The sequence below is a fragment of the Gopherus evgoodei genome, unplaced genomic scaffold (genome assembly GCF_007399415.2).
Source record: "Gopherus evgoodei ecotype Sinaloan lineage unplaced genomic scaffold, rGopEvg1_v1.p scaffold_120_arrow_ctg1, whole genome shotgun sequence".
NCBI classification, from domain to species: Eukaryota; Metazoa; Chordata; order Testudines; family Testudinidae; genus Gopherus; species Gopherus evgoodei.
Window position 1 is genome coordinate 73,888 of NW_022059783.1, and position 12,728 is coordinate 86,615.

General features: G+C 48.7%; 1 protein-coding gene across 14 annotated transcripts in view; it reads left to right on the forward strand.

Moving 5' to 3' along the window:
* LOC115639765 (zinc finger protein 560-like) overlaps nucleotides 1–12,259 on the forward strand; it is a 27,003-nt gene extending 14,744 nt beyond the window's left edge. For 8 of the 14 annotated variants that reach the window (XM_030542737.1, XM_030542739.1, XM_030542742.1 and 5 more), the window contains 4 exons: nucleotides 4,154–4,280; nucleotides 6,103–6,185; nucleotides 8,460–8,586; nucleotides 11,893–12,259. In XM_030542737.1, coding sequence (XP_030398597.1) covers nucleotides 4,154–4,280; nucleotides 6,103–6,185; nucleotides 8,460–8,586; nucleotides 11,893–12,137 — 582 coding nt within the window. In that variant the 3' untranslated portion in view covers nucleotides 12,138–12,259. Of the gene's footprint in view, nucleotides 1–266; nucleotides 1,211–2,549; nucleotides 3,461–4,153; nucleotides 4,281–6,102; nucleotides 6,186–8,459; nucleotides 8,587–11,892 lie in introns of those variants that run through there. The other 6 variants (XM_030542732.1, XM_030542733.1, XM_030542743.1 and 3 more) reach the window with 6 other exon arrangements.
* Nucleotides 12,260–12,728: the final 469 nt, after the last annotated feature.

Here is a 12,728-nt window from a genome sequence, read left to right on the forward strand (position 1 = left end):
CCCCATAGCATGTGATAACTCCCGGGCACTGCGCATGCCCAGTAACAGCCGCTGTAGCCACTGCCCTTCCCCCTGCCCGGACCAGCCGTCCGTAACGTTTCTCCGGCGCTGGGGGCGGGGCTGGAGGGGGCGGGAGGCGGGAGAGAGCCGGAGATTTGATGGGCGTGGGGGGGAGGTCACTGGGGTGGGGGGGTAGATCTGTCTCTGTGCAGCCAGGACATTCCCGGGGTGGGAGGAGGTGAGTTAACTGGATCCTGTCCCTGTTTTTGCCACTTCCTCCCACACACACATTCTCTCAAGATTTCCCCCTTTCTCTCTCATTATCACACGTGGCTATAAAATCCAGGGAGATTCTCCTTTCCCCCTCCCCCCCAATGATCAGCTCTCTAATTGCCTCTGATTTTCCCTTTTCTCTCCATACTTCTCAAATGTCAATTTAAAATCTCTCCGATGGGGGGTGGATTTTCCCACCCATTTTATCTGCAGCGATTTGTCCTTGTTTGGGTGGGAAATTGTTGCCCTGGGTCATTCCCCAGAACATGGCTCCCACTGGAGTGGGATGGGATGAGGTTCCCGTTCTCTGCCAGGGCAGGGAAGGGAAGGGAGGAGCACATCCCCCATGGAGACTGCCCAGACCCCATTTCCCAATTCCCCTGCGGCCCCCTTCCATTGTCCAGGGAGCCTTCCAGTTCCCCCCCGCCCTTAAATCAGCTCCTCAAAGGGCTCTGAGCTGCTCACGTGAATGGTTGCCCCGTGGCCGGGGGGGACCATCACATTCTGTTTATGTATTGGACAGTCATATAAAATCCAGTCCAACAGTCCCCCTTTTCCACTAGTTATTTAATAGCAACATCAAATCCCCTCCGATCTTGGTGGTTTTCTCTCATGTTATCAAATGTCGTTTGTGACAGGGTTCTCTCTGCGTGTCTCAAAGATTGATATAAAATACCCCAAACATTTGCCCCACTTCTCTCTAGTTGTTTTATTTCTAATTGAATATGATGGGTTGTTTCCCAATGTGCTAAGATGCAGCCGCCTCTGGGGTGGATCCATGGTGGCCATTATTTGCTAGTGACAGCCCGTGGATCTTTCTTGCCCTCCAGGCCTTCCATTCTCCTGTTAAAGAAGCACTCCCCAGGCTCCCTCTGCCTGTGTGACTGGCCAGCAGGAGGTGGTGTTAACTTTCTAGCCACTTCTCACACTCTGTGAGGTAACACTTGCAGGGGCAGGGAAGGTGTCTGTGTGGGGAGATTGCAGCTGAAGGGGCATTGTGGTAGGGGGAGGCCTCTGGGTGGCTGGGCAGGGGGTACCCTAGTCAGGTTGGTGGGTTGTGGAGGTTTGGGGTTTTCGGGGGTGGTGGTTCTGATGTGCCCATCCCTGAGGCTATGGGTCCTGGAGGTGGGTATCGCTGGGGGCCTGGTGGCTGCAGAACAGTGGGGGTGGGTGTCTCTTGGGGAGGCGGGACAGAGGGTTAGAGGGAGCCTGGTTCTGTGCCAGGGGCTCTGTCTGTGCTTCCCCGCTGGTTCCTGGTTTTGTTGCCATGCCCAGTGCACAGAGCTGGGGGAGGGGATCCCTGGCACTAGGTGAGGGCATGCCAGGGAAGCAGAGTGATGGGTCGCACTGTAAAGCATCAGGGGGTCACACTGGGCAGAGGAGGGGGTCCCAGGCAAATGTCAGGGTAGATCGTTCTGGAGGGTGGGGAAGTTCCTAGGCAGGCAGTGAGGGACTGAGTTCCCGGGGGGGGGGGGTCCCTTGAGGGGGTCCCTGGCTGCTGGGGGCTCTTGGTGGGGGGAACCCTTTGGGATTCCCAACCTGGCAATCATGGTGTGGTGGGGGTTCTCTGGCCGGTGGGGCTTTGAGGGGTATCTGGGGTCCCTGGCCAGGGACTCTGGGGGCTGCGTCCCAGGGAATATCTGATGGGATCCTGGCTGGGGGTGTCTGGGGCCCCTGGCTGGGGGGTCTGGGCTCTGGGTACTAGGGGGTGTCTGGGGGCTGCTGCTAACCATGATCCTTCTCTCTGGTCAACTTGTACCAGAGTCCTGGCTCCTAGTCACCAGGTCACCAAGTCCATTCCCCAGTCACGTGCCCTGTCACTGTGATAACTTTCTGTCCACTTAGCAAACACTGTTAGTGTGAAATCACAGAATTTACTTTTCTCCTCTTTTGAAAACTGCAGGAACTTTCGGTTCCGTTTGGAAAATTTTTGCCCCCAGTCCTTGTCCTAGATCTGCGGGGGTGAGGGAGGTGGGAAGGGAGTCAGCACTGCCACACGATGGTCTTTTCCACAGCGTTCTGAACTCATTCTTTCTGAAATCCGGTGTCATTGAGACCGTTGTTAATCCAGAGTCACTGTATGGAAAGACAAGGAGTGATTCCAGATGGACAGTGGGTCAAATGAGATCAGCCATTCTCCCTGTGAGGAGGGGCTCCCATTAGCTGCTCTCCCCAGAGAGCTAAAGGAGGGAAGCTGCTCATACACTCTGTCCCTCTCTGCTCAGGATATTGGGGTTCAGCTTCCTGGGTCAGATGCTGCAGCCTCCATTGTGATCTGGGAGACCAGGCTTGGCAGCTGCTGCTCCCCCAGTGGGGCTCTGTGCTGGGAAGTGACCTTAATTAAAGCTTCTTCTCTGCCCGGCCCAGGGGATGACTTTCTGCAGCTGGTCCTAGCCCCCTAGGGCAGTCCTGGGCCCTGTTACTACTAAATTCTGAGCCAGAGTCTCCAGGTAACTGAAAGACCTCAGGGAATGTCCTAGGGTCTGGCAAGAAAGTGACTCTGCACAAACAACACCACCTCATTTCTCCTCCCATTAGCGGTTGCCAGGAGGAAATCCAGCCATGGGAGAGCAAAGCCCCCAGGAATGGGACTGTCCCAGCCAGAGGGGCAGGGAGAGAGGACAGGGGAAGGAGAGACTGAAAGGGGCAGTGGGAGAAATGAATGTGGGGGAGAGATTTCCAGCTCTCTAGTCCACCCAGACACATGTATTGCTGCATCCTGGGGCAGAACCACTTTCCAGTGAACAAAACAAGGATCAGACAGAGCAAAAGCCAGTTCCTGACTCCATATTCCCCCTGCTGGGGTGTGGCTGCCGTGGGGTCAGTGTCTGAGGGAATCCCCCACAGTGACTCCTTTGGTTCTGCTCTTTTCTAGCCTTGTGTTCAGAGAAGGGGTGAGGGGAGAGAGAAGGGAGGTTAAAAATGTGTCTGTGGACTTAGCCTGGCAGGAGGGGCCAGGTCTAAATTGTAATAAACAGATTGAGCATTTCCCAGCATGACAGAATCTAGGGTGTCTGTCTGCAGGGAAAGGGCCTGGAGGAATTGTGATGTGAAATTAACTAAAACCGGTTCTGAAACGCCCACAACTGCCCTTCTCCCCCAGACAGGCTGCAGAATGTTTTGCTCCAGCTCATCCCAGCCTGGCGTGGGACAGGGAAGAGAAATGGCTGCAGTGGAGTCAGTCCAGGTAGAGATTATCGGGGGGTTGCTGGTGGGTTCCTGCTGGAGGAAAGGGAGAGCAAATACACCAGAGGTGGGAAGGTTTGCAGAGTCTGGTTTGGAGGTTGGAGCGGGGCAGGAAATTCACAGCGTGGGGAAAGGAGGAGGCCAGGGTGTGGCAGACCTGCTGGGAGTTATTTACTAAGTGGCCTAGATTCTAGGAACAGACCCAGGAGGTTTGGAGGTGGAAATGCCCTAATTTGTGAAGAGAGAAAATAACCCACCTACATGGAGCTAGTCAAACTGACCAGACTCCTAGTGCTGGAGCCTGACCTCATTAACCATCAGCTGCTGTGAGATATAAAGGGGACACCCATGAGTCAGGCTTATTGGAGCTGCCTCTCCCTTCATATCCCGCTCCTCACAATGAGGAGGGTGTTGGGCATCCTACCAGCGAGCTCTCCCTGGACCCTGCTAGGGGCTCCATCTCCTGTATCAGTCAGTGGCTAGTAGGGGGGTGATGGATATGCTGGGAGAGATAAGGGGCTCTCTCTTCATCCCCTCACCCTGGCATTTGCTGGATACTCTGAGCCAGGTCGAGGTGGGACTCTCCTGACTATGATCCACCCAGAGCTTCCATTTGATTCACTCTTCTCTGCCACAAATAGTGGGGCTGTGAGTGGGGCAGCAAGTCCTTAGTGTTGGACTCTTACTCTTTCAGGGGCTGGTGACCTTCAAGGAGATGGCTATGTATTTCACCAGGGAAGAGTGGGCTCTGCTGGACCCCACTCAGAGAGCCCTCTACTGGGATGTCATGCAGGAGAACTATGAGACTGTGACCTCGCTGGGTAAGGGTTCCTGTCCCTTCTGTTCTTGGAAGGGGAAATGAAGAGTGAAGGTTCACGCCACCCCCACAATGCCATCTGTACCCTGTCCTGTTTCAGCATCACCCCAATAGGCCAGTGACACACATAATACCAGAGACCCTCCTCTGCTGCAGAACACTTTGGGAACAGAGCACAGGAGCCGTATTGCACAGTGTCAAATATCTCCTGTTTGCTCAAGTGAAACTGGGGGTTAGGTCTGGCATAACTGTCCCATACCCCTAATCATTTTTGTTGCCCTTTTCTGAACCTTTTCCAATTCCAATATATCTATTTTTGAGATGGGGTGACATGTGCATGCAGTATTCAAGATGTGGGTGTATCATGGATTTATTTGCTGTTTTTACAAATATGATCTATGAGATATTCTGTCATATCTATCACTTTCTTAATTATTTCCTACATTGTTCACTTTTTTTCACTGCTGCTGCACATTGAGTGGATGTTTTCAGAGAACTATCCACAGTGACTCCAAGATCCATCTCTTGAGTGGAAACAACTAATTTAGACCCCATCATTTTGTATGTATAGTTGGGATTGTGTTTTCCAATGGGCTGCACTATGTGCTATCCTGTCATCTAGTACTGCTGAGATCCTGGATTCAGTAATATCCCTGCCCTTCCTGTTCCCTTTCTCCACCGAACCCCGCCAGCCCATGCTTCCTGTTCCCAGCTTCCCCAGGATTCTCGCACTGTCTCTGAACCTCTCTGTCAGCAAGAAGCAGTGCCAGGGACACTTGCCCTCTGTCTGGAGTCTTCGATTTCTGGGACATGGATTTACTTTCTCTGTGTTGTAAGAGGCTCTGTCATAATGAGTGTCTGTGATGTTACCCAGAGTACAATCTGGACTGTTAAATAGCTGTCCCCTCAGTCCTCCAGCATGGGGTGCCTTTTCCACTGTTTTCCCGCGAGAACAGCCCCTCTTGGCCAATTAACACACAGTCTCCAGCATGTAACTCACTCCCAGCTACACAGTATTGAGTGCTGCTAGACAGCCACTCATGAATTACACCTCAGGAGAAAACCAGCAAATTCTCAAGTGCCCAACTTTCCCCCAGAAATGTGCATCTTGCACTGTCCAGCACGCTACTGAACGACCCAAGCTCATATGAAGTCTGTCATTTCATCAGCGGAAAATGACATGCACCAGCTTGTTATCCCAAACAGAGTTTCCAACACACTTCAATCCACACATACTGGTTAGATGAACAATAAACCAAGCTTGTTAACTACCAAAAACTAAAACTAGGCCCAGTCCATGAAAGGGGCACTCCCAGGAGAGACTGTATAAAGGCTGGAACATGAAACACCTTTGTAAACCTGAGACAGCTGCCTTGGGGACAATGACAGGGAGAATCCCCCAAAGTGACTCCTTTGTTTCTGCTCTTCTCTGGCCTCCGATTGTTCCTTCCAACGTGGAGTACTTTGCACTTGTCTCTACTGAATTTGATCCTATTTACTTCAGATCATTTCTCCCGTTTGTCCAGATCATTTTGAATTTTAATCCAATCCTCCAAAGCACTTACAACCCCTCCCAGCTTGGTGTTGTCCGCAAACTTGATACGTGTAAGAGAGAGACTGTTACTGGGAGGGTTTCCCCATGTGTCAGAGGGTTACACCCTGGTGGGAGGGGGCTAGGCCTGTACTGGAATAAGGTCACTCTGTGCTTCACAGTGTGCTAGAACCTAGAATGTGCATTAGCAGGGGAAAAGCTGGGGGGAATCGGCTTGTGGAATGGACAAAAGCCTAGTCTGAATTCTCACACCTTGCCCTTTTCACCCCGGCAGGCCAGAGAATAACATCCATGTTTCGCTGCAGATCATCTCGTCCTCCCAGGGGCAAGGAAATGGCTGCAATGGAGCTGGCTCAGGTAAGAGATTATCAGGGTGGCGGGCTCTGCTTGGAGGTTGAGGAGCAGTAAATGCATAAGAGGGTGGGAATTGCTAGAGGTGGTGGGAAGCAGGAAATATCTCGGGTGGGGAAAGGGAGGGGACAGCATGTGACAAACCTGCTGAGACTTGTGTAGTGTAGGGCGTGATGGGTTGTCACCCCCAGGAGGCAGTTTGTGGAGCTTCTGGGAACTGCTGTGTCCTCTAACCCTCACGCTGGGCTGGCCCTTCTCACACTGCTTTGCTGGAGATTTCGCCAGCCTCTCCAGGGCCTGTTATCACCCAACACAACAGCAGGTGGCGCCATGCAGCCAACTAAGCTACCTGAGTGCGTTACCTAAGCCACTCAAGGACAGATAGAAGACAAGAGCCAATTTCCCACTCCCCAACCTTGCACACTTGCTGTAGTATAAATCCAGAATGATACCATCTTATAGTGCACAGGGATCTCTATAATGCAAGCTCATTAATGTAGTTCCCCTTCCCCTCGATATGGGACAGATGTGCACAACAAGCTGAGATTTTCCCCAGACACTTCACTCAAAATACGCTGGTTAAGATAAAGCATCAAGCAAGTTTATTAACTGCAGAAAGATAGATTAAGTGATTATAAGTGATAACAAACAGATCAAAGCAGATTATTTAGCAAATAACCAAAACTCAGACTAAGCCTAACATACTAGATGGATAGAATTTGAATTAGCAATTTCTCACCCTGACTGATGGTACAAGCAGTCCCCCAAGTTTCCATACACAAGCTAGAAATCTCTTGATCCTGGGAGCAGCACTTCCCCCACATCCGTTTTTGTTTCTCAGGTGTTTCCAGAAGTTCTCTTGTGTGGAGAATGAGGCCAAGAGATGATGTCACACCCCACCTTATGTAGCTTTTCCATATGGTGGGAACCTTTTGTTCCAAACTCAGTTCCTAGTCCAGTTTGTGGAAAAATACAGGTACTAAAATGGAGTTTAGTGTCATGTGGTCTGGTCACAGGCCCTGCTGAGTCATAGTAGCCATGACTCATAGGCTGGCTGAAACATTCACAGGAAGGCTAAGCTCTTCCACAGTCCATTGTCTTTGTTGAGCCATCAGCACTGTCTGGCTTCTTCATTGTTGTACCTGAAAGGCTCATTGTGGGTGTTACCCAGAGTAAGCACATTTGAAATACAGATACAGAGTCAATATCCATAACTTCAGATACGAACATGATATGTGCACACAAATAGGATAATCATATTCAGCAAATCAGAACTTTTCCAGTGACACCACACATGATGCATCTTCTACAAAATAGATCATAATTATGTCCTAATCATATTATAATCATACCACTATGATGAATATGGGGGTGTAGTGTCAGATAGGTCCTAATTTCAAGGCACAGGAGTTGGGAATGGAACTTCCCCTCTTTGTGGAACAGGAAATAACCCTCCAGCCAGGGCTGGGACAACTTCCCAGACTCTCAGCGATGGAGCCTGAATCTACTGACATTTCATTAATTACCACCAACCCCAATCTTTGTGGCAACTGTAAACTTTATCAGTGATGATTTTGTACTCTCTTCTAAGTCATGGATAAGAATGTTAAATAGCACAGGGCCAAGAACCAATCCCTGCAGGAACCTGCTAGAAAGAAATCCACTCGATCATGGTTCCCCATTTACTATCAGAGTTTTTAATCTATTTAATGTATGCCGTGTTTATTTTGTATCATTCTAGTTTTTTTTAGTAAAAATATTGTGCTAATCAAGTCATGTCCCTTACGGAAGTTTAGGTATATTACATCAATACTATTAGCTGCAACCAAACTTTTGATCTCATCCAATAAGGATATCCCGTTAGTTTGATAGGCTCTATTTTCTCTAAACCTTTGTTAATGGGCACTACAATTCTGACCTTCTAACTTCTATTCTTTATGATTGACTTCCCCTTTCTTCCATATATTTTATTTGGAGAGTGCTTGGATTCCTACCAGGGAGCCACTATCAGGGTCCAGAGACAGCCCCATCTCCTATATTAAGCTCTGGCTAGTAGCTATGTGATAAATGTGAAGACCCTGCTTCTGTCTGTCAGATGGGAGACACAAAGGTTCTCTCTTTCTACCCTCTGATGCCTCCTGGCTGCTGTAAGCAAGGTGGGGTGGGACTCTGTTAACATGTGCCTCCCGGAGCTTCCATTTCCCTGGTGCTGCTGTTCCGTGAATAGTGGGGTTGTGAGTGGGTCAGCAGGTACTGAGTATTGGACTCCTGCTCTTTCAGGGGCCGGTGACCTTCGAGGAGGTGGCTGTGTATTTCTCCAGGGAAGAGGGGACTCTGCTGGACCCCACTCAGAGAGCCCTCTACAGAGATGTCATGCAGGGGAACTATGAGACGATGGTCTTGCTGGGTAAGGATTCCTGTCCCTTCTGTTCTTGGAAGGGGAAATGAAGAGTGAAGGTTCATGCCACCCCCACAATGCCATCTGTACCCTGTCCTGTTTCAGCATCACCCCAATAGGCCAGTAACATACATACTACCAGAGACCCTCCTCTGCTGCAGAACACTTTGGGAACAGAGCACAGGAGCAGCATCACACAATGTCAAATATCTCCTCTTTACTCAAGTAAAACTGGGGTTAGGTCCAGCATAATGAACAGAAGCTTCCTACCCCCAGCCTTCTCTCAAACCCTGAGCCTTCTCTACCCAAACCAGAATGTGCTTGGGGTGTAACAAGCAGGCGGCTGGAGTCAGAGTTGCCAGTCCAGGGTTACTTATCATACAGACACTCAGTGCGTCCTTGAACGCTGGCTGGGAGTATCCAGACAGGGGAGCTCCAGCAGCAGAACACTGAATCTCACCCAGGATTACAGATGACACAACTCCTCGCTGATCTGGATTGCACCCCAGCATGTGAAAATGGCCTAGGTTGGTAGTGACATTTCTTGAGACATGGAGAGTCTTGCTCCCATATCACCAGGTGTAATAAAAATAACAGGAAAGGCCAAATATGGAAAACTGATTGTTCAGCTTGCTTTTGACCTGCATCATATTTTGCAATATATTCCAAATAAGGAAATTAACGTGCAACGTATGTGTCATTGTTTGTGGTTTTAAGCTGTAAAAGGCTTGTGTGATTTTTAGCTCCGGAACAGTATTCCAATAGCTGTCGAACCCTGCGTGCTTGTAACCAAGAAAAGAGCCTCAGGCTGAGCTGATTCAAATATTAATCCTGTGGTCGTTTTCCACAACAGCCTCAATAGGTCCCTGTGATGGAATGTAAGGCTACATCTAGACTACCCACCGTATCGGCGGGTTAAAATCGATTGCTCGGGGATCGATATATGGCGTCTCATCTAGACGCCATATATCGATCCCCGAGCGCGCTTATATCGATTCCGGAACAACACCAACCCCAACGGAGTTGCTGATTTGACAGGGGGAGCCGCGGACATCGATCCCGCGCGGTGAGGATGGGTGAGTAATCCGATCTTAGATATTCGACTTCAGTTACGTTATTCACGTAGCTGAATTTGCGTATCTAAGATCGATTGCCCCCCCGTAGTGTAGACCAGCCCTTAATGTCTTCACACCTTCCCCCTGCAGGAGAATGGCTGTTTGACCAGCTGTTTGCCTTGCTGTCTCTGAGGAACTGGTCTGTGGGTGTTCCCCAGAACTGTAACTTTTTCAGTAATATCATACTGTAAAATCTCACAATTTTACATACAGTGTTACTACACATTTTAACAGGAGGATAATATTCAGTAGGTTATGCGTTTTCTAATGATACCTCACAAGCCATACTGGGTACAAAATTGATCATAATTTTCTAGAAGAGTGAACACAGGGGTACAGATTGACACAGTGTCTGTGTGTGTGTTCCCAGCAGATATGTGGGTATTTCAATCCCTTTGGAGTTTTTTTCTTTACTTCAGGGAAATTGAGTCTGTACTCACCAGGGAATTGGTGGGAGGAAGAAATCAAGGGGAGATCTGTGTGTTGGATTGCTAGCCTGATTTTGCATTTCCTCTGGGTGAAGAGGAAAGTGCTTTTGTTCCAGGATTGGAAACGGAGAGGGCAAGTCCCTCGGTTTGGATTCACAGAGCTTGTGTCTGTGTATCTCTCCAGGAGCATCTGGAGGGGGGAAGGGAAAAAGGATTATTTCCCTTGGTTGTGAGACTCAAGGGATTTGGGTCTTGGGGTCCCCAGGGAAGGTTTTTCAGGGGGACCAGAGTGCCCCAAAACACTCTAATTTTTTGGGTGGTGGCAGCAAGTACCAGGTCCAAGCTGGTAGCTAAGCTTGGAGGTTTTCATGCTAACCCCCATATTGTGGACGCTAAGGTCCAAATCTGGGAATAAGGTTATGATAGTCATAAGCACAATGTTTGGCATCTTCAAGGACCTGGGGAACTGGTCCTGGGAATTCACTAGTTTAGCAAGTGTGAGACTGCATGAAATTGTGAGACACTTTGGTATTAATAATAAAATAATATAATCTGATAAAATTGCAATGAATCATGCTAGGTATGCCATGTAAAGTGTCAGTGAAAATGTTATGATTTGCCAAGTATGATAATTTTGTTTCTATGTTTCTATCACCTTTGTATTGTGAGTTACAGATATGTAAGGTATATCTGTATTTCCAGACTTGTGCAGTTTTTCTGGGTGACACCCTCAGACATATTGGCATCAACATTGCCTAGCATGTTTGATGGCCCATTGAGGGTCATCAGCTGTACAATGAACCTATGGACCAAGGGGATACACCTATTGAGTCAGCAAGACATGCCGGGGTTTGCCTGTGTAATGAAACCTGCAAAGCTTTTCCATGCCATCTGCTGTGAAGCTTGTGTTTGGGACACAGGAAGTACAAGCCACATGGCAAAAGGAATATAAAGCGCAGCTGCATCATCTCCATCTTGTCTTCAATCCCCCTTCCTACCTCTGGAGCAACTTCTCTACAAACTGAACCCTGGAACAAAGGACTGAATGACCCATCCAAGCTGTGGATGCGTTCCAGACAGACTTTCAAGCCAGCAACTCACCAATACTGCTAAGAACCTGATATATCCATTTTGGAATGTATCTGACTGCTTTTCCATTTAAATTCTTTCTGTCTTTCTTTCTTTTAAACCTTTAGTTTAGATGCTAAAGAATTGTCTGGAAGGATGGAATTTAACTTCATTCTTTCATTTGTTCTTTCTTCTAAACATTTAGTTTAACTGCTAAAGGATTGGCTGGCAGCATGGTATTTTGGATGAGATCCAAACCTGGGTAATGTGGCTAACCTTCTACCCACCCACTTCCTGGATCCAATTAGGATCACTCTCCTGCTGCCCTCTGGCCATGCTGTATCACAGTGAGCAGAGTTTTTAAATAACCTCTCACTGTACGGGACCTAGTTGCTGATTAGGAGTCAGAGAACTGTCATGCAATAAAGGGGGCCGTGTGATTTCTTTTTTCAGAGTCTCGTTAACCAGTGTGTGGGATCAGAAGCACAGTTTGTGACTGGTCAGTGAGTTTAACTTCAGTGTTAACCACCAGTATGGGGAGCATCTGCTCTCCCTTTTTCAGCCTGCTCTGACCTTGGCATTTTCAGTGAGGACTGCCCCAGGCACACTAGGTCACACTAAGCACTGAAGATAAATTAATAGAATGTTTTTGATGATCAAGTTGTATGAAATCAACTGAACTCCTTTGTTTTCTTTCATCTGAGCGGAGTTTCTGGTTTTCCAACGTGATATGATCTCCCAGCTGGAACAAGGGGAAGAGCCATGGGTCCCAGAGCTCCAGGGTTCAGAGGAAAGAGAGATCCTGAGATCTCCCCGCACAGATGAGGAAACATTAAACCAACTCAGAATCTGTAAGTGCCTGAAGGAAACATCTAGGATGCCCTACAAAGCTCTTGGGAAGTCTCTCAGTTCATTATTGTCCATAGCAGGGGTCGCATCCGCAGGGTAAATATAGCTCAAGGCTTCCTATAGATGCTAGCAGACACCGGGCAGTAGCTTTCTCCCTTCCCCCTGTGAAGTTGGATGGGATGTGAAGGCTGAATTGATCCCCTCCTCTCTCCTGTTGGGGGGAGCTGAGTTCCTGATTTTTATTTGTCCTCTCTCCAGCACTTGTTTTGGTTTGGCCTTCCCCTTTCCATCCCTGTTTGAGGTTTCTGTCTCTATCACAGCAGGTGATGCAATGACGTGTGAGGTTCAGCACAGACCAGAAAAAGAGCAGGGAAACCAGCCAGGGGAGAAAATGGATAAATTTATTTCCTGTCAGGGAACTCAGAAGGGCCTTAAGGAAACCAGAATACAGCAGGAAATCTGCAGGGAAAAGCAAAAAAAAATACATGTGCTGAGTGTGGGAAAAACTTCACTTACAGATCAGGCCTTTCTCAACATCAGAGAATCCACACAGGGGAGAGGCCCTGTGAATGCAATGAGTGCGGGAAAACTTTCAGTCGCAGCTCGCACCTTATTCGGCATCAGAGAATCCACACACAGGAGGGGTCCTATGAATGCAGTGAGTGCGGGAAAACCTTCAATCGCAGCTCTC